Raw genomic sequence first — 25482 nt, forward strand, 5'->3', positions numbered from 1 at the left:
TTTTCCACAACTAATTAATAACTCATTAACACTACTAATTATTAACTTGTTAACTTAATGATGTTTGCACTACTAATTAATAACGCAATAACTGAATGATGTTTTTCACTACTAATTTATAACTCGTTAACTTAATGATGTTTCGACCACTAATAAGCAATAAAAAAATTTGACTACTAATTAATAACTTGTTAACTGAATGATGTTTCCACTAATTATTAACCTGTTACCTTAATTTTTACACTACTAATTAATAACTCGATAAGTAAATTATGTTTTTCACTACTAATTAATAACTCGTAAACTGAATGATGTTTTCCACAATTAATTCATTACTCATTAACTGAATGATGTTTCTACTACTAATTAATAACTCCAGGGGAATTTAGTATAATTGGAATATGATGACTTCCACTGCTGCTGTCTTTGTCTTCATTTGTGTTTTTCTGCAGCCAAATAAAGTTTTTCATGCAAGTGACAAGATGTCTGTTTTGTATTATTTGGAATTCTTAAATACCTTTCCTTAAAAAAAATCTATAATGTTGTTTTTGCAGCTTTTCTACATAAGCCCAATTGAATGAATTCATGTTTCCCCATTTTCCCATCTGTCAGCATAAGGGCTCTTACAGACGAGCGTTTTTACCTGCGCTCCCCTGCATTCCGTTTTTCTGCGTTCAGCCGCAGGGGAGCGCAGGAATAGACGCATTACATTTTTTCCAATGGGGCTGTACTCACACAGGCGCCGAACGCAGGAAAAATGCAGCATGTTGCATCTCAACCTGCGTTCGGCTCCTACACGCGCCTGTGTGAGTACAGCCCCATTGGAAAAAATGTAATGCGTCTATTCCTGCGCTCCCCTGCGGCTGAACGCAGAAAAACGGAATGCAGGGGAGCGCAGGTAAAAACGCTCGTCTGTAAGAGCCCTTATGCTGACAGATGGGAAAATGGGGAAACATGAATTCATTCAGTTGGGCTTATGTAGAAAAGCTGCATAAATAAGAATAATAGAACTACCTATTTTTTATGTAGATATGAACGTATCCACAAACTGAGAGCAAATCATTATACATTGCCTCCGGCTTGCACCATTTCTCTGCCCCTTTAGGCTGGCCGACTCAATTAACCCCTCCCTCGCCTTGTTTTAAACTGAAGTGAACAGAATTGCTGTCAACTGTTTAGGGAGAAGGAAAGGTAAAAACCAATGGGGGGCATCCCCCAGGAATTCTATTTGCTTATCTGCTACGTTAGGCTGCCATTCCTCTTCTTCAAAACTGCCAACATCTCAAGCCCAACTAATTCCTTATCTTGGCAAATAGAAGAAATCCTCTGCACTCGCCCCCATAGTCTATATAATAAAGACATTGAGAGTTTTTTCTGTTTTAAGCTACTACAATTGCTCTCCCCGGATATTCCAAACATCAGGATGATTTTAATGAACTGACACATTTATTAAAGCAGGTTCTTGTGTCAGTTTGTCAGGCGGTTCCTATTGCTACAAGGTGATATATAGATATACACATATATACAGTACGTTAAAAAAAAAACACTGCACGGTGTTGAAAAAATATGTTTTATAGCACTATCCTTTGAAACAAGATTCAAGTACAAGTTACATTTGGGCTGTCTGTGGTACCCAACTCCCTTGAAGATTCTGATTGTACAAGACTGTGAGCCGTACTGGAGATGCACAATGTCACATCAGGGAAATGCAGGATCTTTCATGCCTCTTTGAACTGGGAATCTGCTTGCAAATCTTTGTCACTTGGAAGAACGGATTTTAATTCCCGGGTCACTGGAGTTGGGTCACCTTAATGGCTAATGCGGTGTTGAAGTCTAAAAAGAAGGGTCCCTCCTGGGCAGGCAGAAATGTAGTAGTTATAATGTTATAGACACCAGCCGGGATATTCTCCAGTTCCATGTAGCAGAAACCACACCTGGAAGAGAGACATGAAAATAACAATAAATAACCTCAAAAATAATGACTGTATTATATGGTGGGTTTTTAACCCTAAAAAAGCATTTAAAGGATAACCTATTTAACTTTAATAGTTGCTAACAAACATGATTTCCTACATCAGTGTTTGATTTATAGTGATTTATAGTGTACTAGTGGCTCAGTCTTACACAGGATCATTAGCTTGGCAGGAGCACACTGTACACTAGTACAGGTATGGGACCTGTTATCCAGAATGCTCGGGACCTGGAGTTTTCTGGATAACACATCTTGCCATAATTTGGATCTCCGTGCCCCGTACTAGAAAATCATTTAACATTAATTAAACACAGTAGGATTGTTTTGCCCCCATTAAGGATTACTTGTATATTAGTTAGGAGCAAGTACATGGTACAGTTTTATTATTACAGAGAAAAAGGAAGTCATTTATAAAAAATTAAATTTTTTGGATAAAATGGAGTCTATGGGGTATATTTATCAAAGAGTAAAGTTAGAGGTCGCCACAGTCCTCTAGAGTGAAATTCTGCCACTTTCCATTAATTTCTATGGGATTTTGAAAGGCGTATTTATCAAAGGATGATCTTTCCCATACAAATTAATGTGGCGGAATTTCACTCTAGAGGACTGTGGCGATCTCTAACTTAATTTTTTGATAAATATGTCCCCTATGGGAGACAGTCTCTATAATTTGGAGCTTTTTGCATAACGGGTCCCATACCTGTAACCCCCACCTTTCTGTACATGTCTGCAAGAGGACAGATACCTGGGAAGAGAATTGGAGGGGGAACATGGGTGCTGCCTCCTTGGCAGTAAAAAGTACAATACTGGCCCTGGTGTTATATTAACGTTCCACATGCTGTGCATATAAATTAATTTTGCACTTGACAATGAAACTTTTAATAATTCCATATTGAAGGTATTTTATAAGCAGCAGATAATACATTTACAGTTCTCTAAATGATAAAAAGGGTGACTTTCACCAGATCCACACAGAGGATGGGGTGCCTTGGCCCAGAAGCTGTATCTTGGGGAGACATGACTCAGCACATGATATCAGTGATAAAGTAGCAGGGAATCACTAAATACGGCCCAACACTTTACTGCTCAGACTCAAATGCTTTTGGCCTGTATGGCTTAATCACAGACTGTTTTCAAGCCACACTTTCTTTGATGCACTTGCTGAGAGTTAGGGATTACCCTCGGGTAGATATACTGAGCAGATGCCCAAATGGTATGAAGCCGTCACTTAAGTCTCAGGAATCATTTCATGAAGCAAATAATGGAAATAAAATGTACATCCACTTCCATGGGATTCCAGAGAAAGAACTCGAGGTCCGGTTGGATCAATCGTACCAATTGGGCAGGTCCTCACAAACACACGAGTTCCCATTACAGACGGGCACTGGGCAGGTGTCTGTTTCAGCCGACCTCTAGTCCATGTTCATGCAACCTCTCCATTCCCTTCCATCCCTCTCCCCTTCGGCTTTTCCCCTCCCCTCTGGCAATCTCCCCTCCGTCGCTCACACGAGCATGGAGGGGAGCGTGGTGGCGCCCAGTTGGATTGGCCCAGCACTGGCCAGGCACCTGCATTTAATTTCAGATATTAATGACCATTGTGGTGCAACCATCTCACTATATGTGTGGGATTGTAAGGCTCTGCCCATACAAAGCTAAAACAACTCATCAGCTGATTTATTGTGGGTGTTGCGTCTCTCATATCCCTCAGGCCATGTTTTTAGGCAACATGGTAGCAATGTCCCCTGGTGTGTTGATTTTATTTAATTAATTACATAAATGGAAAATGTAAGTGACAAAAGCAAAACCAATCAATGACAGTAAATAAGAACTTATCCCACAAATATCGCTTGTTCTGCCATTCTGGTCTTAGAGGAGTATAAAGGACAGCCAATAAGCATTCTAGCTGAGCGCTCATATCCTGACTTATCATACCAATTTAGAGGGCTGCATCATTTAAATGGTTTCAGAAGCAGGTGCACATTATTTAGTATAAAAGATAAAGCTGACGCATGTGAAGGGTGCTGAAGTATATATTGGGTAACATCTGTACTAGGGATGCACCAAATCCACTATTTTGGATTCGGCCAAACCCCCGAATCCTTTGTGAAAGATTCGGCCGAATACCGACCCCGAATTTGCATATGCAAATTAGGGGTGGGAAGGGGATATTTTTTTACTCCCTTGTTTTGTGACAAAGAGTCACGCAATTTCCCTCCCCATCCCTAATTTGCATATGCAAATTAGGATTCTGATTCGGTTCAGCCAGGCAGAAGGATTCAGCCGAATCCGAATCCTGCTGAAAAAGGCAGAATCCTGGCCGAATCCCGAACCGAATCCTGGATTCGGTGAATCCCTAATCTGTACATTAGGTATTGTAAGGTTCTGCTTGAAATCATGACAGGGACTGATACAGCAGTGTTTTCTTATATCTGGTACGTTCTTATGAGCTGAAGGGAACTTGACTCAATGTTAGATCCAAAGTGGGGTGCCCTATAGGTATCAAGTATCCAACTGATTGGAATTATTTGCATATATAAAGGGGGGAAGGATTGGTGTTACCTGTAGTCACCGCTGCTCTTTTTCTGGAAACCAGAGGGCCCAGGGTCTCCTGTAGTCGACACTGTAATGACTTCAAAGCCAACACTGTACTGCCTGTATGAGAGAAGCACACAATATTCACTGCAAAGAAGCTATTTTCTAACATAAATGCCAGGGCCTATTTTAATTCTCAGTCCTGACCTGCTGCTAAGGCTATGCGATTCCTGATTGCACAGTGTTGGGGGGGCCACATTATTATTAATTTCATGATGGAAGCTGAGGGCCAGTGTAAATTTGAAAGTGGGCTGCAATTGGCCCCGGGCCCGTCTTTGGACATACCTTGGTTAGGGGCAACTGCAGGAGGCTATGGAGCTTAGAGCCACAGGCAATGAAGAGTTGCTGCCAGTCAGCTGTCAGACACATGGGGGACCTTGTATTTGCCACCTGCCATAGCTCCCTGGCACCCCCAGCTTGCTACTTCTGAATGTGACACAAATCTCCATCCCTCTTATATTTAGTGCTAGTGAATGCAGAGCTATACAGAGAGAGAGCAGCAACTCTTGCACTTCATTCTAGGAGAGGAGAGATTGCTTTCAGCTTTGCACCTGCACCAATTTTGTAGATATGAGCGGACACTGCATTAACCATTTAATAGACACCTTTGAAAACAATATATAAGGCTCCTTTATTAAAGAAAAGCTCCTCAAAGTTGCATTGAAAGGCTGCAGCTGCTTAAAAACACAGAGCTGCATTTGCAGTGCAACTACATCAGAGCAATGGGACTGCAGAACTTCAGGGCTTGCTCACAGTGTTTGTGGCTTGTGTGGAAGGACTGACGGCCACACTGAGAATTGCAGCAACCAACCAAGGTAAAAAAGTACAAAGGATTTGTGCTATGGCTTTAAATAAAGGGAAACTGTACCCTATTTCTAACCAGGCCCGGACTGACAATCTGTCAGTTCGGGCAATTTCCCGAATGGCCGCTCCATTTACCTTTGAAATGGGCCGCTTCTGATTTGCGGCGTCTGGGCAGGGGTAGAGACTGACTTACATGCACGCTGTGCTTCCTTCACACACACGCTGCGTGTTCCTCCTCCTAAGATCACTCAGGGAAAGGCAAAGGTGATTGGCCAGATGACGGGTTGGGAGGTGTCAGAGAGGTCCCGTGCTGTTTCATGAAGCTCCTAGGAGAGGTAGGGGGGAGGTAGGGGTGTCTGTGTGTGTCTCTCTGTGTTTGTGTGTCTCTGTGTCTGTCTGTGTTTCTGTGTGTGTGTGTTTGTGTCTCTCTGTGTTTGTGTCTTTGTGTGTGTGTCTCTCTGTGTGTGTGTGTGTGTCTGTGTGTGTGTGTGTCTCTCTGTGTGTGTGTGTGTGTCTATCTGTGTTTTTTTTGTCTGTGTGTGTGTGTGTGTTTGTCTCTGTGTTTGTGTGTCTCTGTGTCTGTATCTGTGTGTGTCTTTGTGTGTGTGTGTGTCTCTCTGTGTGTTTGTGTGTCTCTGTGTGTGTGTGTCTCTGTGTGTGTTTGTGTCTGTGTGTATGTGTGTGTCTCTGTGTTTGTGTGTCTCTGTGTGTGTTTGTGTCTGTGTGTATGTGTGTCTCTCTGTGTTTGTGTGTCTCTTTGTGTGTGTGTTTACATGTGGGCTGCTTTGTTTGTTTTTTGCCCGGGCTGCTTTTTGCTCCCAGTCCGGCTCTGTTTCTAACCCTTTCTAAATGGGCACCTATGTCTGTTTGAAATCACTGAGATAATCTATGATGTGAAATCTGTAATCTAACATGCTGTACAAATGAAAATAACTGGGATTATTATATTCAGATTCTTCTCTTTTTCACTTTAGAAGCATGTCCTCATGGAACATGGGTGGGGGGGATCCACAATGTTTTATATACATTATATACAGTTTATATACAAGATTTAGCTGGACTACTTATTAAACACTGGCCATCATGCTGTGCAAGCCATACGACTGGGATGTTCAACCTGAAGGCCTCTCGCTTTGGCCTCATCCACATTTGTATTTTTTATGCCCATTCAGTTGGAAATTGCATCTATTTGTATTGAAGGCAGATTCACTTTCTGGCACAGTTATACCATTGCACCTCCAAATTGAATACAAGTTGACAGAGTTCTTGTTCTTGAGATGGTGGGAGGTGTAGTTCAGATACAGCTGGATGGATGTCCTTGTTATTTTGTGAAATGAAATGTCATTTCTCCATGCTGTACTGTACATGAAACATGTAGTTTTAATGCAGATTATTGCCTTATTGAGTCTACAAAGTAACCCGGGCAGAAGCACATTCAATTGGTATTTGTGTATGTGATGTAATAATGCAGTTACATGTGGCAGCTAGCTGAGGGGACTGGGATTGGTGGTGCACCCAGTCACAAGACATGAACACAGGAATAATTCTCTTCTCCTCTCTCACTTTGGTTACACGGTACTTGTTTTAATGCAATAAATCATTTGCCTCAAACCTTTGTGTAGTGAGTGATTTGCTTGAATGCGCGGCCCCTATTGTACATTGTGTGACACTCTATTAAAGGCACACTGTCATTAGAATAAATGCTTCTCTTCTGGGGTGCTGGAAACATTGGATCATGGTGAAGGTTCTATGCTCTAGGGCAGTGATCCCCAACTAGTGGCTCACAGGCAACCTGTTGTTCTCTGATCCCTTGGATGTTACTGGCCTCAAAGCAGGTGCTTATTTTTCAATTTTTTGCTTGAAGTTTTAGATGCATAAAAATCACATGTACTGCCACATAGTGGCTCCTGTAGGCTGCCAGTCCACAAAGAGGCTATGAAATACCCAATCACAGCCCTTATTTTGCACCCTCGTGGAATTTTTTTCATGCCGGTTTTGCTCCCCACGGGTAAAAAGGTTGGGGATCCCTGGTCTAGGGATTCTAAAAGGTGTCAACTAGACGGCATGAGGTTCTTGGTTTCTCTATCTATGGGGCAAATTCACTAACCTGCGGAGTTGCGCTAGCGCAGGCTTCGCCGCACTTTTGCCAGGCGAAGTTACGCTAGCGAAGCCTAATTTGCATTAGGCACCAAGTTAAAGTACAATGGATGTACAGTATATGTAGCAGCAAATACATTACACTTCACAAGCCTGGGAAAGCTTCATAAGATAAAATAGAGTTGTTATTTTGCCCTATACATGTGCCCAGTGTATAGTTTAGGTGCCATATTTTAGGAAATGTAGGGGGGGGAAGGAGGGTACCCCCAAAAAAATTTACCATTTTTTTCAGCCTATCACCCTAAAAAAAGTAAAAGACGCCAGTGTGTTTTGGAACTTAGAAAAAATTTCAACTTTTTTTTAGAAGCAATCCCTATCTACTCTATTGCACTTCACCTGGTCTGAGGTGGCGAAGGCAAGTCTGGCGCAAGAGGGAGCGTTCAGTAAACGGACTGGGGGTCCTGGGCCCACTGGGACTGTTACCTTGGGGCCCCCATTAACATTTTGTACTGGTAGCATTAATAAAACAACAATCTGCCTATCAAGTAAAATCCATGACTAATCGAGCACATCTAAAATTATTTGGTCCCAAACAATGGGCAAAATGGGATACAACAGGGCACCCTGAATGGTAATATATATAATAAGATAGGTATAAAAAAAGATATGAGCTAATCCAGTCACACCACCTCTGATCAAGTGCCCAATGATGCAAAACTCATCAGGAGGGTGTGGTTAGCAAGGGGTATGCCGACAGAAAGAGGACACTGCCATGTGATATGCTGACATTTTTTTTAAACTAATAAAACACTATAAGTGATTAACTGCCTGTGACATGTTATTATATATACAGGACCTTGCACACAGTATCACAAATGATAATTTGTTAGATAATCTTCAGTGATGGGCAGATCTGTCGCGTTTCATGAAACGGCAAAAAATTCACGAAACGCATTGAAATTAATGAGCGTCAAAATAATTATATTGCACGTCAATTTTGCCCCGAGCGACAAGTTTTATAGGCGTGACTATTTGGTCCAAATACATTAAAGTCAGTGGGCGCACGAATATTTTTTTTTTGACGCTCTGGATTTTTCGCCTGACAATTGTCACCACAGCTTCAAGAATTAATTCCCTTTGCCCGAAACGCAGAAATTCGCCACAAATTTGCGTCTGACCAATTTATTCGCCCATCACTAATAATCTAACATACACCCATTTTCTAAAATACATGATCTCTTATCTGAAGTGATTTGTTACTGACTTCTGATCATCTAAAAATGATGGACACAGTGCCTGAAATTACCCAGTACACTGTATGCCATTTCCATAAGTCTTACATGTAAATTTGATTTGAAAGACTATTTACTATCACGTTATTACATCGTAACTGTTTTATAACTCTCACTCTTAGGGTAAGGGCACGTGCTCAGATTCGGGGAGATTAGTCACCCAGCAACTAATCTCCTATTCTTCGGGCGACTAATCTCCCTGAACTGCCTCCCGCCGGCTAGAATGTAAATCACCGGTGGGATGGCACTAGGAGCGCTTCTTTTTCCGAAGTGGCCCGAAGTTTACTCATGAGGCAACTTCGGAAAACGAAGAGCATAGATTTGAAGAAACAACCAGGTGGAAGAAAAGCTCTAAAAAGACATTTTATCCATTATGTTTTTACACAGCATCTCATGTAAACTAAAGTCTCTTGTAGGGATGCACCGAATCCAGGATTCGGTTCGGGATTCAGCCTTTTTCAGCAGGATTCAGCCGAATCCTTCTGCCTGGCTGAACCGACTCCGAATTTACATATGTAAATTAGGGGCGGGTAGGGAAATTAAGTGACTTTTCATCACAAAAGATTTTTTTCCCACTTTTTCCTTTCATGACCGTAATTTGCATAAGCAAATTAGGATTCGGGTCGGTTCGGTATTCGGCCGAATCTTTCTCCGAGGATTCAGGGATTTGGCCGAATCCCAAATAGTGGATTTGGTGCATCCCTAGTCTCTTGAGAACTATTAATTAGGGATGCACCGAATCCACTATTTGAGATTCGGCTGAATTCCTGAATCCTTGGTGAAAGATTCGGCCGAATACCGAACCAATCCTAATTTGCTTATGCAAATTACGGTCATGAAAGGAAAAAGTGGGAAAAAAAATCTTTTGTGATGAAAAGTCACTTAATTTCCCTACCCACCCCTAATTTACATATGTAAATTCGGAGTCGGTTCAGCCAGGCAGAAGGATTCGGCCGAATCTGAATCCTGCTGAAAAAGGCCGAATCCCGAACTGAATCCTGGATTCGGTGCTTCCCTTATATTAATGCTTTCATTTTGTAAAAGTTGCCAACCGATACCTTTCTAAATGGTGATTTACTAGTAAAATACCTCACCTGATCACAGTGAGCTTGTTGTAACATGGAATACGTTCTTTCACCCCATAATCATTTATGTTGTTATTGTCTAGTTCCAAAGCAATCTTTTTGTGGTACAGGTATGGGATCCGTTATCCGGAAACCCATTATCCAGAAAGTTCAGAATTACGGAAAGGCCGTCTCCCATAGGCTCTATTATAATAAATTAATCCAAATTTTTAAAAATGATTTCCTTTTTCTCTGTAATAAAAAACAGTAACTTGTACTTGAGATATAATTAATCCTTATTGGAAGCAAAACCAGAATATTTGGTTTATTTAATGTGTACATGATTTTCTAGTAGACTTAACCTTTTCGCTGCCAGACAATTTGGCTGATTTGGTACTTCTATTGCCAGACCATTTTTGAATATTTTGTACTCTTTCACTTTAAGAGCCTTTCCTGGGGGGTCTTTTAGTTTAACCAGGGAAACAATACATGTTTTTTTTCAGGACAACCTGAGCTTTCAAAATATGCTAGAATTTTTGTGTAATTCAACTTTTGTAAAAAAATATAGGCTTCAAAGTGCCTTGTAAAATGAAAAAAAAAAAAATCAGGTTTCACATAGTACAATTACATATATCAGAAACATCATTTATTTTATGTACGAGAACACAGCAGATTTGGAAAGGTCTATGTCTCCTGAACGCAACAATACCAAATATAGTTTTATTGAGATTTCTCACTTATATAGATCAAAATCTACAAGCAGTACACTAGCAAATTTCCAAAGCACCGCTCCACAAAACGGCATAATTCTGATTTCAAGGCCAAACATTCCACTAACAGTAGGTTCACCCCAGAAAACTATATATTTTCAGAAAGTACACATTCTCCCGAATCTAAATTGGGTATGCATGTCTTTCTACCCCAAAGTACCAAGCCGCAAATCTTTCCTAAATTTGGCAATTTTTGGGACATTTCCAAAAATCACCTCAAAACTTCCAACGTGCAGCATCTTATATCGAACATACTATTGGTTATCAAGACAAATGACCCCAAATATGAAAGCCTGGGGTCTGCTGAACAGTTTCATGCCAAATATGTATAGGTGTACGTAAGCACGTGGCATATAGGAGCCTCAAAAAGAAGACCCCCCATTTGGTCTATCATTTCAGGTGCTGCAAAATCAACAGATTTACATCATTTTAGGCTGGACAAAGGTAGAAAAAAAAAACGTTCACCCCAGAAAGCCATATATTTTCGGAAAGTACACATTCCCCCGAATCCGAATTGGGTACGCATGTCTTTGTACCCCAAAGCACCAAGCCGCAAATCTTTCCTAAATTTGCCAATTTTGGGGACATTTCCAAAAATCACCTCAAAACTTCCACCTGTAGCACCTTATTTCATACATACTATAAGGTATCAAGATAAATCACAGTTTGATACCCAATGTACATAGGAGTATCGAAGTACATGACATGTAAAGACCCCAGAATCTACCATGCGCATACTTATTACATTTACACTAATTTCCAAACATTACCAGTTTTATATGGGATAAAAGCTACAAAAAGTTATGGTAACCCCTAAAAGCCATATATTTTTGGAATGTACACATTCCAATGAATCTAAAATGGGTAATTATGTCTTTCTACTCCAAACTACCTTACTGCAAAGCTACGCTAAAGGCAGTGGTTTTTATGACATTTGAAAATTGTCTAAAAATACCCTAAATATTGACGCCAAGGGTCTACTGAACAGTTTGATGCCCAATGTGCATAGATATTCCAAAGCAGCTGGCAAGTGCGGACCCCCAAAAAATTTGTGTATTTGAATTTCGTTCGCTGTCTTTTCGCCTTCTGTGAAGAGTGACCCCTGACTGCGTATTATTTGCCAAAAGACCCTCCTAACAGCACATAGACCCCCAAAACCATATATGTTTGGAAAGTACACATTCAGACAAATCTAAAATGGGTAATTATGTCTTTCTACTCCAAACTACCTTACTGCAAAGCTTCGCTATAGGCAGCGGTAAAAATATTGCAATTGGTCGCATTTATTTTACCCAATTTCATACATACAATTGTAAAACACCCTAAATATTGACGCCAAGGGTCTAATGAACAGTTTGATGCCCAATATGCATAGATATACCAAAGCAGCTGGCATGTGCGGACCCCCAAAAAATGAGTGTATTTGAATTTTCTCCGCTGTCTTTTCGCCTTCTGTGAACATAGACCAGTGACTGTGTATTGTGCCACAAGACCCCCTAACAGCACATAGACCCCCAAAATTATATATTTTTGTAAAGTACACATTCTGACAAAAAAAAAAAAAAAAGCCTGAAAATAAAAAGAATAAAGCTAACTTTGTAAAATGTGTATTGTGTACATGGATGTGTATGTAAATGAGTGTATAAGTGTTACATAAAGGCCACCTACCGTTCTGAAGTCCAGGAGGGTCCTGGGCAGCCAAGGGGGGTCCTACAGCAGAGTCCACGCAGCAGGAAGTCCTGATCGCGCTGGAGCAGGCAAGCAAAAGACGCAGCACAGAGCAGACACGTGTCTGCATAATGGCGTCGCAGGACCCACGTGACCTCCCCCTCCGGTGTCCCTGCTCGTTGCCTAGGGGGTTGGGAGCCACCGGAAGCCTCTGCTGAATCGGCAATCGCCGCAGATGCAGAGAGAGGCCCTTTACAGCCAAGAACGTAAGTACTACGTGCTTGGTAGTTAAGGCTTTCCCCTGCAAGGAAAAGGTTAAGGCGTGAAGATCCAAATTAGGGAAAGATCAGTTATCCGGAAAACCCCAGGTCCCGAGCATTCTGGATAACGGGTCCCATACCTGTACTGATTTAGCACAAATGAGATGGCACCACAATCAGATGACGACGCTCCACAGAAACTTAGCTTGATATAGTCTGCGCATATTCCTTTGGCTGCTAGTTTTCCCACTTTCTCACTCTGTTTTACAAATGCACCGTGCCATTCAAATAAAGTGAGTTAATGCATGTACACGGTTATATTCCAGAAATGGGGATCGAGGTAGGCTTTTTAGGTGGGATTTAAGACTGGTAAAGTTAGTGCTTTTCTTTTGATCTTGATTAGTGCAATAATAAGAACACACTTGAGAAAGGGCCTTTGCAGCCTGAAACATGTTGTGTGGACAAAAATAAAAGCACAATAGCAGACAATTTCTGCCCCAGTGTATGATTCCTAACCGCTTTGACTTATCGATACAATACTTGGATGCCTAGGACAGAGTATCCGGGGAACCACTACACTGACAACATTTGCCTCAAACTGCAGCTGACTGTGAGTAATTACACAAGTTGACCCCCTTTTTGTAATTGAGGCCAAAGAATTTTTCAAGTAAAGGGTACTGCCAAAAAGAGGCCCATACTACTTAGTTGGCTGCTCGGGGGTGCAAATTTCTAACAAATGGTAAATAAAACTTGCCACTGATCGACAAACAAGCTTGTTACACTGAAACAAGCACCTGATTAACACAAACCCAGCCCATTCCCCATTACCTATACGAGCCCCATGGTTGTCCCACGTGGGTCATGGGCACCACCATCTTGGATGCGATGCCCCTGGAGACGGGCGCTCCTGACATTCTGCTGCTGTCCCTTCATATTTTCCCAAGGAATTGTGCTCAAAGGAAATATCTATGCAATCATGAATTTATTGCATCTGTCTGCATATGCTGTAATGGGTCTTCACTACACAGAATAACATTAACTGGCCATGCAGTTAGCCAGTCCCAAGTGACACCATAACACACCTCATAGAATGCTGGGTAATAGCCTCTTTATAATGGGAAATGGCGACAGGCTGGGAAGGATTTCGATTTTCTGGAGGTTATAACGTGCTTCTGAACAACTTGGGGGAAAGAAATCAAAAGGAAAATAAATATACATGTAGCTCTTCACATTTCCATTAGACAAATCCATATGAAAGTACAAGTATGGGATCCGTTATCCAGAAAGCTCCAAACTACAGTGCAAAGACCCCCGCAAAACCATATATTTTTTGTAAATTACACATTCTGAAGAATCCAAAAAGCTACACTAAAGGCAGTGTTTTTTATGACATTTCTGAAGATCACCTAAAAATATTGCAATTTGCCACATTTATCCCACATAATTTCTTACATACAATTGGAAAACACTAAATATTTACGCCAAGGATCTACTGAATAGTTTGATGCCCAATATGCATAGATATACCCAGGGCCGGACTGGGAGTAAAAAGCAGCCCACACATAAATGCGTGCTGGTCTTTTACTTACACACACGCATATTTCAAATGTATATATACATATATATATTATATAGTGGATAATGTATCCCCTACTGTAAGTTATAAAGATATGTCACCGAGGAGTTATGTGACCATATAAAAGAATGAGGCCGGATAACTCCGAGGTGACCACTAATATCTTTATAAATTTAAGTAGGGGGTACATTATGAAATACTAGACATTAAGCCCGTTAAATTAACGGGCGCTAGAACATATGTCGTCACATACCTCCCAACATTTCAGAATGGGTAACATTAGTAGGCAGGGCCCCCTTTGTAGCACTGGTGGCCAGGGGGTTAATGCTGGTGCCCAGGGGGTGTTAACATTGGTGGCCAGGGGGGTGTGACCATTGGTGGCTAGGGGGGTTAACATTGGTGGCCAGGGGGGGGTTAACATTGGTGGCCAGGGGGGTGTGACCATTGGTGGCCAGGGGGGGTTAACATTGGTGGCCAGGGGGTGTTAACATTGGTGGCCAGGGGGGGTTAACATTGGTGGCCAGGGGGGGTTAACATTGGTGGCCAGGGGGGTTAACATTGGTGGCCAAGGGGTGTTAACATTGGTGGCCAAGGGGTGTTAACATTGGTGGCCAGGGGGGTTTAACATTGGTGGCCAGGGGGGTTAACATTGGTGGCCAGGAATGGCAAGCCCAGCAACAACAGCAGAGAACACGTGGTAATAAAGCTTTTTGGGGATGATGGGGCTTAGCAGGGGCGATCCATTGGTGACAGGGGGGACGTGTTGCCTGTTTATGTTATTTTCATCACACATGTGCTGCTGCGGATAAACTACACCTCCTGTTATCCTCCAATAGCCTCCTACTGCTACAGGATCATTCAGACTCTCGTTTGGCTTTAACTGAGGTGTTTAGTACATTCCCTCTGCATTCTGAGCATCTATTGGCGCTGCCTGAGTCGGTTGTTCATTGTGAGTAACTGTAAGGTGACTGAGGTATATATGTCAGTAATCTCGCTAAAATCGCTGCCGGGTCGAGGATAGATTTTCCTCTTTGGGTCTGAGCCTTGAGCTGTCCAGTATCAGGGCGGTGGCAATCCTACAGCCTTTGCTAATACCCTGACATGGCCCGTCATATGACTTCCAACAGTAGCACCGCCCCTTAACCACTTTAGCGCAACTGCTGGAGCTTTTCACACAGCCTAAGGTTTCCTAATGACATTTTCCCTTTTTTTACGTTGGTGTGATTGGCGCCAATAGGGACTGCCGATACCTCTACGGGCTCTATCAATCTGGGAGAGGGGTTTGCTTGTAAAACGCTGGCAGTCTGCGGGTTACTCTGCGTTGGTGACATGTCAGGGTCCGCCCCTCCCCCCACGTGGTGCACATGCGCAGTAGCGCATTTCCACGGACACAGGGACGGACTGGACGCAGAGACACTGGGATTTTATTATATAGGATAGGATAAGGATAATGCATTATTACAGCCAACATCCCCTGCTAGCCGTTTGGTAGCGCTAGAGAGCTGGGGAAGCATTTCCCTCCAGAATCATCCCTCGCCTCCGCTGTCCAAGCTACCAGAGTTCAACTCATTAAAGTGCAGATCAGATACACGCCAGCAGAGAGCGCTGAGCTTCCACCCAGCAAGCAAAGCCCAGAGGAGTTCGCTCAGACTGCAAGTGCAGTTCCACATCACTCCTTCTTTCTAGGCAGAATAGAGAGGCGAACAGGAGACAAAGCCTGCGCTGTCCCTCTCATACAATATATTAGAAAAGAAAGGAGGGGGCTGCTCTATGCCTAGATTTACACAATGGTGTCTGAAGACCCTCACCAGCACCCATACATTGCATTGAAAGTGTCCACAAACAGCAACAAAGCCAGAACAGATTTGTAGCATCTTCTTTATAAACTTACAAATGATAGAGACTGCATCTCTTCTATTGTGGCTGAAACGGAGCGCCCACCCCACACATCAGCCTGCACGAAAAAGCAAACGGCCCAGATGCCTTTAATTGCAGGTATTGGCGGGTGTCTGCGGCCACATGTTGCTGGGGAGCACACTCCGTGCCTTGTTAGGTCTGTAGCAGCGCCCATGTCTGCCTGAGAGAGCCGTGTGTCTATTAGCGGCGGACTCGCTACGGGCTCTATCAATCTGGGAGGGGGGTTTGCTTGTAAAACGCTGGCAGTCCGCGGGTTACTCTGCGTTGGTGACGTGTCAGGGTCCGCCCCTCCCCCCACGTGGTGCACATGCGCAGTAGCGCATTTCCACGGACACAGGGACGGACTGGACGCAGAGACACTTGGATTTTATTATATAGGATAATCTAGTTTTTATGTGTCTTACAATGGAAGGAATGGCTTCGCTTATACACTACTAAATGACACTTCAGTGGTGTATCTAGAGTTTGCACCCCCCCCTGCAAAGGAATTTTCAGCCCCCCCCCTGTGAACCACTTTGGTGCCTCCCTCCATTTATATTAGTCAATGGCAATGCCAATATTAAATATACATTTTTTATTTTTGAAGTTAGAATAACATATGTGGAGTATATGGAAAAGTAAATTAGATAAAGAAAAACCAAATTAAACAAGGGCTGAAGAATTTGATCATTCATATTAATCGAGTTCTGAAGAAACATGACAATATACATGATCATTATGGAATTAGCCTATTGCCTGTTGGGACTCCATACTAATAGTAGGCCTGCTATGTAGATAGCTAGGACCCAACGTATTCTACCCATGTGCAGTTGACATAATTAAAGGGGATCCCTGCCGGAGGGAAAAGGGAGGGGGCAGAAGGGAAAGGAAAAAAACAGAATGGCTAAAACAAAGAAAAGTTATGAGAATACAAAAGAAAAACATAAATAAGCATAAAATATGGAAGCAATTCCATGTAAAATACCCCCAGAATTCATATTAGAATGACATAGTGGCATATTCACAAATGATACCCACGGAACATTTATTTTTATGTGCAACAGCCTCAGCACATGTATAAAACTAAACACACATCACATTTTCACATTTCACATTATTTGCCCGCTTCCTGATTTCTTATTCTTTTGCATGTTTGTCACACTTAAATGTTTCTGCTCATCAAAAACTGTTAACTATTAGTCAAAGATAACATAATTGAACACAAAATGCAGTTTTTAAATGAAGGTTTACGTTATTAAGGGAGAAAAAAAACTCCAAATCTACATGGGCCTGTGTTAAAAAGTGATTGCCCCCCTTGTTAAAAAATAACTTAACTGTGGTTTATCACACCTGAGTTCAATTTCAAAGGTTATAAAGCCATTTCTAAAGCTTTGGGACTCCAGCGAACCACAGTGAGAGCCATTATCCACAAATGGCAAAAACATGGAACAGTGGTGAACCTTCCCAGGAGTGGCCGGCCGACCAAAATTACCCCAAGAGCGCAGAGACAAGTCATCCGAGAGGCCACAAAAGACCCCAGGACAACATCTAAAGAACTGCAGGCCTCACTTGCCTCAATTAAGGTCAGTGTTCACGACTCCACCATAAGAAAGAGACTGGGCAAAAACGGCCTGCATGGCAGATTTCCAAGGCGCAAACCACTTTTAAGCAAAAAGAACATTAAGGCTCGTCTCAATTTTGCTAAAAAACATCTCAATGATTGCCAAGACTTTTGGGAAAATACCTTGTGGACCGACGAGACAAAAGTTTAACTTTTTGGAAGGTGCGCGTCCTGTTACATCTGGCGTAAAAGTAACACAGCATTTCAGAAAAAGAACATCATACCAACAGTAAAATATGGTGGTGGTAGTGTGATGGTCTGGGGTTGTTTTGCTGCTTCAGGACCTGGAAGACTTGCTGTGATAGATGGAACCATGAATTCTACTGTCTACCAAAAAATCCTGCAGGAGAATGTCCGGCCATCTGTTCGTCAACTCAAGCTGAAGCGATCTTGGGTGCTGCAGCAGGACAATGACCCAAAACACACCAGCAAATCCACCTCTGAATGGCTGAAGAAAAACAAAATGAAGACTTTGGAGTGGGCTAGTCAAAGTCCTGACCTGAATCCTATTGAGATGTTGTGGCATGACCTTAAAAAGGCGGTTCATGCTAGAAAACCCTCAAATAAAGCTGAATTACAACAATTCTGCAAAGATGAGTGGGCCAAAATTCCTCCAGAGTGCTGTAAAAGACTCGTTGCAAGTTATCGCAAACGCTTGATTGCAGTTATTGCTGCTAAGGGTGGCCCAACCAGTTATTAGGTTCAGGGGGCAATTACTTTTTCACACAGGTTTGGATTTCTTTTCTCCCTAAATAATAAAAACCCTCATTTAAAAACTGCATTTTGTGTTTACTTGTGTTATCTTTGACTAATAGTTAAATGTGTTTGATGATCAGAAACATTTTGTGTGACAAACATGCAAAAGAATAAGAAATCAGGAAGGGGGCAAATAGTTTTTCACACCACTGTATTTCATGGAAAGTTTACAGTTTATGCCTGGAAACACAGCGGTCGCTTGATTTAGTGGGCCCTAAGCAAATGCCCCTTTTGCCCTGTTATTACAGCAGCCCTAACTACCTCCCTTCTGCAGCGCCCCTTCCCTTTCATAATGCACGGCTTCCTCAGGGACAGGTAACCCTGGAGCTGTCAAACTCTTAGCATGCTTCAAGAATAAGTAAACCTTTTTTTTCTAACTCAAAAAATACCCTATACACTGGCCCAGAACAATATACATTAGTCCCTGCATTCAGTTTAATGTGGTTTCTGAATAATAAGAGGAACTCTCCTCCTTTTCTCTCGGAGCTGTCCTTATCTCTTCGATTATGAAGAGCAGGTTCACGTGAGGCCAACAGAGAAGCAGTATCCAGTGTGCACATGCAGATTTTTTTTTTTAGCTATTCCTGCCATGACTCTTTGGTTGTTCCGGTTCATTCTAGTTCTGATGGTCAGAACTAGGATGGTCAAGAAGTCCTCAAGCTACTACACTGAAATGTACTACAAGCCCCTTACAAACGTCTTAGGATATTTTGATTGACTGAATTAAGCTTGTTTCACCCTGTTCATTATGTGTTTTGTCCACTGTTCTGATCATATTGCAACTTGCAAAAAGAGTTGCTGTTGTACTTAATTTCGCCCCCACTTACTTGGATCTTCAGGCAGCTCCCACTATTGTAGAATGTGCTTGGATTTGAACTGTTAGGAGTACAATTCCTACTGCTGCAGTTCAGAGCCCAGAGATCGCGAGTAGAAAGTTCCCCTGCACGTGAAAGCAGCTGGGCTTCCTATTGACCTTACAGTACATAACCAGGCACATTCCTAACTACTGCAGAACTCTTGTGGATTTTGTTAGCAGCTTTAAAGCAACATACAAGTTACTGGAGGCAGAGATGAGTTATGACAGGAGAGGGAGAATCAAGCCTAGCAACCGGCTTGCTTCAGTCTGTGCAGGAGGAAGAGGGGCACATGATATCAGAGCAGCGTGCACAGTGTACTGCCACAATACAGCAACTGCTCGCACCCGAATAGAAAGGAGGCGCGTACCCTGCTTCTTAAGACTATGATGTAGCGCTGCAGGTAGAGACTCCGATATGATAGGGAAAGCCCGATCCAAACACTCCCATTGCACATGTCATAAAGGGGAGGGGAATAAGGCACTGTCTTTTTATCCAGAAAAGAGCTGGGGAGGACACCTCTCCGTTTGGGGCCCGGCTTACAAGTGCAGCGCCGCATGATGCCCGCATCTAATAAGGCATCGGCCCACTGATAGGACAGATTACCAGTCCGGGCCTGGATATACCACAGCAGGTGGCATGTGCCGACACCAAATGAAAATATTAACTAGTAGTATAAATGCACTAACCAGGCAGATCAAACCTTCCAGTGCATTGACAGTTCCAGCCTGATTACACTTACAGTATTAAAATAACATGTTAACAACCACGCTATTCCCTCACACAAAAAAATGACTACATTTTAGATTGCATTTAGTACATTCCTGCTTTATGTGTTTATTTTACTGTTATGAGAATACTGTATCTCTGGATACACACAAAGTACTTTGTATATAGGATATTCTGGGATGTCCAGGGGCTCACCAGGGTTGTGCTTTCAAGGGCCCTAGTCCACCTTCCCCATCCCCCTGTCCCCTTCACCATTTTCTACCTACTCCTTAACTTTCCACTTGAAAGTCTGGGGAGTGAGATTCGGGTCCAAGAGCAGGTACTGGGCATGTGGGGCCTACTGGGTTTTTCCCAGTGTTCCACAGGCCCAGAGTATATTTATTTTGTCTAGCTTGAATTCTCTCAATTTTAATTTCTGTATAATGAATATTACTATATCTGTTACATACCTGTGTATGCAGGTGGATTCTTCAAAAGACTTTGGTTTCCACTCAAGTAGATCTCACTCGTAGATCTTCCCATGTTATCCAGAAAATACCTGCAATTGCAAAAAGCAGTCAATTTGTGGTTTGCTTATGGAATATTACTTTCCGATAGCACAAATTGTAAAATGATGTTCTATACTATAGTATCAGAGATTTGGTCTGGGTATAGCATTGCTGTGCATATGTCCCCGTATAATTTTAATGCACAGTGTGGGTATTAGAATGGGACGTGGGTGACTAAAGTGTAATAAAGTACAAAAACTGCATTACATAAACTACACGTTGCCCATATTTAGGGCCGGAAGTAGGGGTAGGCAGAGGAGGCATTTGCCTAGGGCACAGTGGTGGGGGACACTAGGCACTTACCTCTACAATCACTTACCCCTAGTCATGACCCTTGTCCTCTCTTGCCGGCAATGTGCTCTTGTGCGTGCGCGTGCCTGTGGTTGTACATGTGTGCAGGGGGTGCGAGGGGGCTGGCTGGCTTGGCTCGGCCCTGCCTATATTACCATTGTCAATTTTCTGTGCTGTCCTGGTATCAACGTTTAGGATTTCTGGAGTCCAGCTTCTTTCATCTTTCACACAGAATCTTCCTTTCCATTGTAAATGGCTCCAGGGGTTCTTTACCTGAAGAAACCTTTAAGACTGAGAAGCAGACAACATAACCAAAAAAGTAAGAATTAAGAAAACAGAGCCCTGCAGGATATAGTTAATTACAATACACCTAACTAGACCAGAAAGTGTCCAGGCCTGCCTGGTTCAGGATAATGCATGTGGGATCACAATTTTGAACACACATTTCCAGCTACTGCCCAGTATAAACCTGGGCCCCCCCCCCTCTGATAAACCAAACTATAAATCAAATTTTTTAGGATCCCCGATAGTTGTACCACCTGCATTCCATATTGGTTGTACAGAGTAAATGCGTATATATATATATGTCTAAAAACAAAACTGTATGAATTCCCTTATGTCCAGGACAGTCTATGCATGTGTAGGAACCAATACTTTTTTTCTTCTTCAGTCATGACCCCTGTAGCTGTGGAGGGCCTGGAGTGGGATTTATAAAAAGACCTGTCATTTCAAGTACACAGAGGCCCAAACAGCCCACACCAACCAGATAAATAGTGACTGCCTATAGCAGCGGTCCCCAACCTTTTTTACATTTAAATATAAAAAGAGTTGGGGAGCAACACAAGCATGAAAATAGTCCCTGGGGATGCCAAATAAAGGCTGTGATTGGCTATTTGGTGGCCCCTATGTGGACTGGCAGACTACAGGAGGCTCTTTTTGGCAGTACATCTGGTTTTTATACAACCAAAACTTGCCTCCAAGTATGGAATTCAGTAATAAGCACCTACTTTGAGGTTACTGGGAGCCAGTAACGGAAGTAGGTGGGGGCGGGCCCTGGTGCGGGCGCACACAATCTGCCGGGGGGGCCCTGCGGGGTGCGGGCCCTGGCCCAGTTGCACCCCCTGCGCCCCCGGTAGTTACGCCCCTGCTGGGAGCAACATCGAAGGGGTTGGTAAGCATGAGCAAATTTCCTAGAGGTAAAAGCGGTTGTTCATTTACTTTACACAGTAAGTGATATTCTGAGACAATTTGCAAATAATTAAAAACCATTTATTATTTGTGTTGTTAGTTATTTAGCTTTTTACTCAGCAGCTCTCCAGTTTGCAGTTTCAGCAATCTGGTTGCTAGGGTCCAAATTATCCTAGCAATAATTAATCTACAAGACTGGAATATGGGTAGGAGAGGGACTAATTAGAAAGATCAGCAATACAAAGTAGCAATAACTGTACATTTTGCATTTGATTTTATATGTGATCCGTGACCCCCAGGGCCAGACCAATCCGTCCAGCAGCCCTAGGCAACCAAGCGGCCACCACCCTCCTCACCAGTGGGCACGTGTAAACGTCCACGTGCCGTAAACTGGGGTAAATAGACAGAGGATAAGGAGAGTAGAGTGAACGAAGGGAAAGCGGCAGAGGGGAGGACAGAGGAGGGGGGAAGTGCATCAGAGGGGAGGCAGAGGGACAGAGGGGAGTGACTGGTGGTAGGCAAAGACCCATTAACAGGTACCTGCTCAGCTCCCCCGTATTTATGTGCTCTAGGTAGGTGCCTCTTCTGCCTACACCTAGTTCTGGCCCTCGTGACCCCCATTTGAAAGCTGGAAAGATTCAGAAGAAGAAAGCAAATAATTCAAAAACTATAAAAAAGAAAAAAAGAAGGGCAATTGAAAAGTGGCTTAGAATGAGTCACTTCTTTAATACAAACTAAGTCCCAGAATATACACACTCTAGACACCCAATGGACAGATCCAACCCTACTTTAATAAAAGATAATATATTTCACACAAATTCTATATCTAAATACATAAAGATATTAATGTGCAGAGGCAAATTGGCTAATGCAACAAGTTTGGGGGGTGCGAGTGACGTGCTGGGGGAACTTGTTGTGCAGAGGCAGTTACAAGTTCGGTCTGCAGGGAAGGGGGGTGCAGGTGGAACTCGAGTTGTGCAAAGTCAGAAGGAAAGTTTTTACAAGTTGGGAAGGTGTGGAGAGGGGTAAATTTGACAAGTTTGGGCCGCAGGTGGGGTTGGTGCTGACGGTGCTTGGCATTCTCTACCTTGGCAGAGGGCTCTGGGAACAACTCCAGGTGCACGTGCAATTTATCCTTAGACCTGATCTTCTGAGGATTGGTTCTAAACAGCAGACTTACGACAATTACATGTCTGCTGTTTTGCCTTTTCCTAGAAGCCCCCCCATAATTTCCTACTGGATACACTCTACAAGCCTTCTACAGGTCTCCCTCCAGCAGACCTATTTTACACACAACACACATTCATGCAAGCTTTTTCTAATTTTATAGACTTATTCACACTTTGGCACATATAAACTCACACACACACGTATACAGAGTTATATATGCACTCACACAACTTTAGCAAGTGTACAACATGCGCGCGCGCGCAAAAAAGTACTTGTTGCCTTGCTTTTTTTTTTTTTTACTTTTACTTATATGTGTAATATGCACACTGGCTGATTAATGAGATGTGAGGCCCTTAGGTTACAGTTTCCACAGGGCCCTTATCTGTAATGCTGAGCCAGGGTCACAGGTGCACAGTGTATCTGCAGACATAAGGGGCATGGGCCCATCTAGCATTGGCTTTCAATTATTATTTGTTTTTACTTTGCTTTTATAGTATCTTGTATTTTTTTCTGCACTTTGCCCTGGGCCTGGGTCTAGCCAAGTGCTATACTGCCCCCCTGTGTACATCTGGTACTTGCTTCCAGGCCTGAATTTTTTTCCAATTATTTTTATTTTCTTTAAAAAATAGTTTACTGTGTTGCAGCAGCAGGCCTACAGCAGTGCCGTGCTGCCCCCCATGTGTACGGCTTTATAAAAATATTAAACTGTGCTGCAGGCTTGCAGCTGCTACTGGGCCTGGTCAGGTGCCATGCTGCCCTTGTGCACGGCCAGTACCTGCTTTCTGGCTAGCTGGGAGAAGATTAGGCAAAGCATGTCAGTGCCTGTACTTTGTGTGAGTCTCTATAAAGCTGCACTTATGTGCCTTGCTGTTTTGCTTAATCTTCTCCGATCCAGCCAGCACAGCAAAAATATATATATTTTTTAAAGAAAACAATAACTTAAAAAGCCCCACGGGCCCCTATAGCCTAGGTAAGCCTATGCATTAATTGTTGACCTGTAGGAGATAAGATCCTCTGAATTGGAAGCTTTGAGGATATTTTTCAAGGTTTCCAATTTTTTTTTATAAAAGCTGATAATTTTAGGAAAGCATTGAAACTTGGTAATTTAGGAGTAGAAAGACATATTTACCCATTTTAGATTAGTCATATTTTTTTTCCAAAAATGTCCAGTTTCCTAAGGGTAACCTACTGTTAGTTTTATATTTCTGAAGTCTGCAGATTTCTGGAGCAGCGCTCTTGGCCTTTAGTAAAGTACTGCTGTTGCTTTTTGACATTCAAGTCAGAACTTTCCACAAAACAACATCTTTTTTATTGAAGCATTTGGGAGTCATGGGACAGATTGTATACAATTGTATTTTCATGTATAAAATAAATGGTTTCTGATAGGTGGTTATATTAAGTCAAATATTTTTGACTTTCCCATTTTTTAGACATTAAGAATAGATTGCTATAAATTTGTAATTACACAAAAGTACAAAAAAAACTTCCCAAATCCTCTGGTAGTGAAAGGGTTAAAACGACTGCATGACTCGCCGAATAGGAAAGCAAAGAACACTAGAAATTCCACAGAACTTGCCATTTTTACAATATCCCAATTTGGAAACAAACATCATGCCAAGGACAGCAGCAAAACACAGAAACTGGCGCAGCTCGTCTGTCAATACAGTCCATTTTAGGATGAACTCAGGAATGAGCTACGTATGTGCTACAGGCTCTCTCCCTCTGTCACAATTCCCACCTCCCCAACGTTAGCATTTAGTCATGTATCTGCCCTATTCCATTGGATCTTACCCCCTCCATGATCTCTACATCTAAGTCAGGTGTCAGGCTTCCTTCAACTTACTTGCAGCATCCAGTATTCCTGCCCTCATTGGCATCTAAACTATATGACTCAGATTCCCCGCCCTAGCAGCTCTCAGCCAATCGCCTTCCAGCAGAGGGTGGGAACATTTATGTAATCCAATGAGCAAGCAGTATTCCATTATTGCTGTTGCAGACGAGCCAATCAAAACGGACTGCCCTCTATCGATTCTGATTGGCTGTAGCCATGGTGGGGCGGGACTTTCTGTCAACAGGGAAAGCAAAAACGGCTTATGAAGGGGAAAACATATCGTGCAGGAGAAATGACATGGAGGAGCCTGCAGATGTCTATACCTCAGGTAGGATTAAAGACACCTGTCCCCAGGACATACAAGTAACTTAGAAGGAGGGAGAGGAGGGTGCATGAAGCATATGGGGAGGGATGATAGAGGTGGGCGGAGTTAGGGGCGGTGCCGCAGGGCAGAGAGTAGAAATAAGGGATGACACAGGGAGCGAGGGAATAATCAGTGTGAA

The 25482-nt window shown here is 42.7% G+C and overlaps 1 protein-coding gene across 9 annotated transcripts; it reads right to left on the minus strand.

Annotated features, from left to right (window-relative positions):
* Nucleotides 1-1556: 1556 nt before the first annotated feature.
* Nucleotides 1557-25067, minus strand: LOC121394626. Of its 9 annotated transcripts, XM_041566063.1 has the most exons (7): nt 24940-25005; nt 22519-22606; nt 20819-21081; nt 20401-20489; nt 12260-12560; nt 4532-4624; nt 1557-1934 (listed from the first exon to the last, which is right to left on the minus strand). In XM_041566063.1, exons 4-7 carry the CDS (start codon nt 20471-20473, stop codon nt 1790-1792), a joined length of 612 nt encoding a protein of 203 aa, XP_041421997.1. In that variant the 5' UTR covers nt 20474-20489; nt 20819-21081; nt 22519-22606; nt 24940-25005; the 3' UTR covers nt 1557-1789. The 9 variants fall into 9 exon arrangements, 6 of the variants coding, with proteins under 6 accessions (XP_041421997.1, XP_041421998.1, XP_041422000.1 ...); XR_005961855.1 differs by lacking the exons at nt 12260-12560; nt 22519-22606 and adding an exon at nt 13602-13699 and having other exon boundaries at nt 24940-25009; XM_041566064.1 differs by lacking the exon at nt 22519-22606 and having other exon boundaries at nt 24992-25067.
* Nucleotides 25068-25482: the final 415 nt, after the last annotated feature.

Source organism: Xenopus laevis, chromosome 6L (assembly GCF_017654675.1).
Source record: "Xenopus laevis strain J_2021 chromosome 6L, Xenopus_laevis_v10.1, whole genome shotgun sequence".
Taxonomy (NCBI): domain Eukaryota; kingdom Metazoa; phylum Chordata; class Amphibia; order Anura; family Pipidae; genus Xenopus; species Xenopus laevis.

Bases quoted from the DNA above. Each gene is read 5' to 3' on its own strand.
- LOC121394626 (XM_041566064.1), bottom strand. From the start codon at position 20,473: ATGGGAAGATCTACGAGTGAGATCTACTTGAGTGGAAACCAAAGTCTT. The intron at 12,561-20,400 runs GTATGTAACAGA...TTTTCCTTGCAG, and splicing joins GAATCCACCTGCATACACAG to GGGAAAGCCTTAACTACCAA. The intron at 1,935-4,531 runs GTAACACCAATC...TCTCTCTTCCAG, and splicing joins AAGAGCAGCGGTGACTACAG to GTGTGGTTTCTGCTACATGG.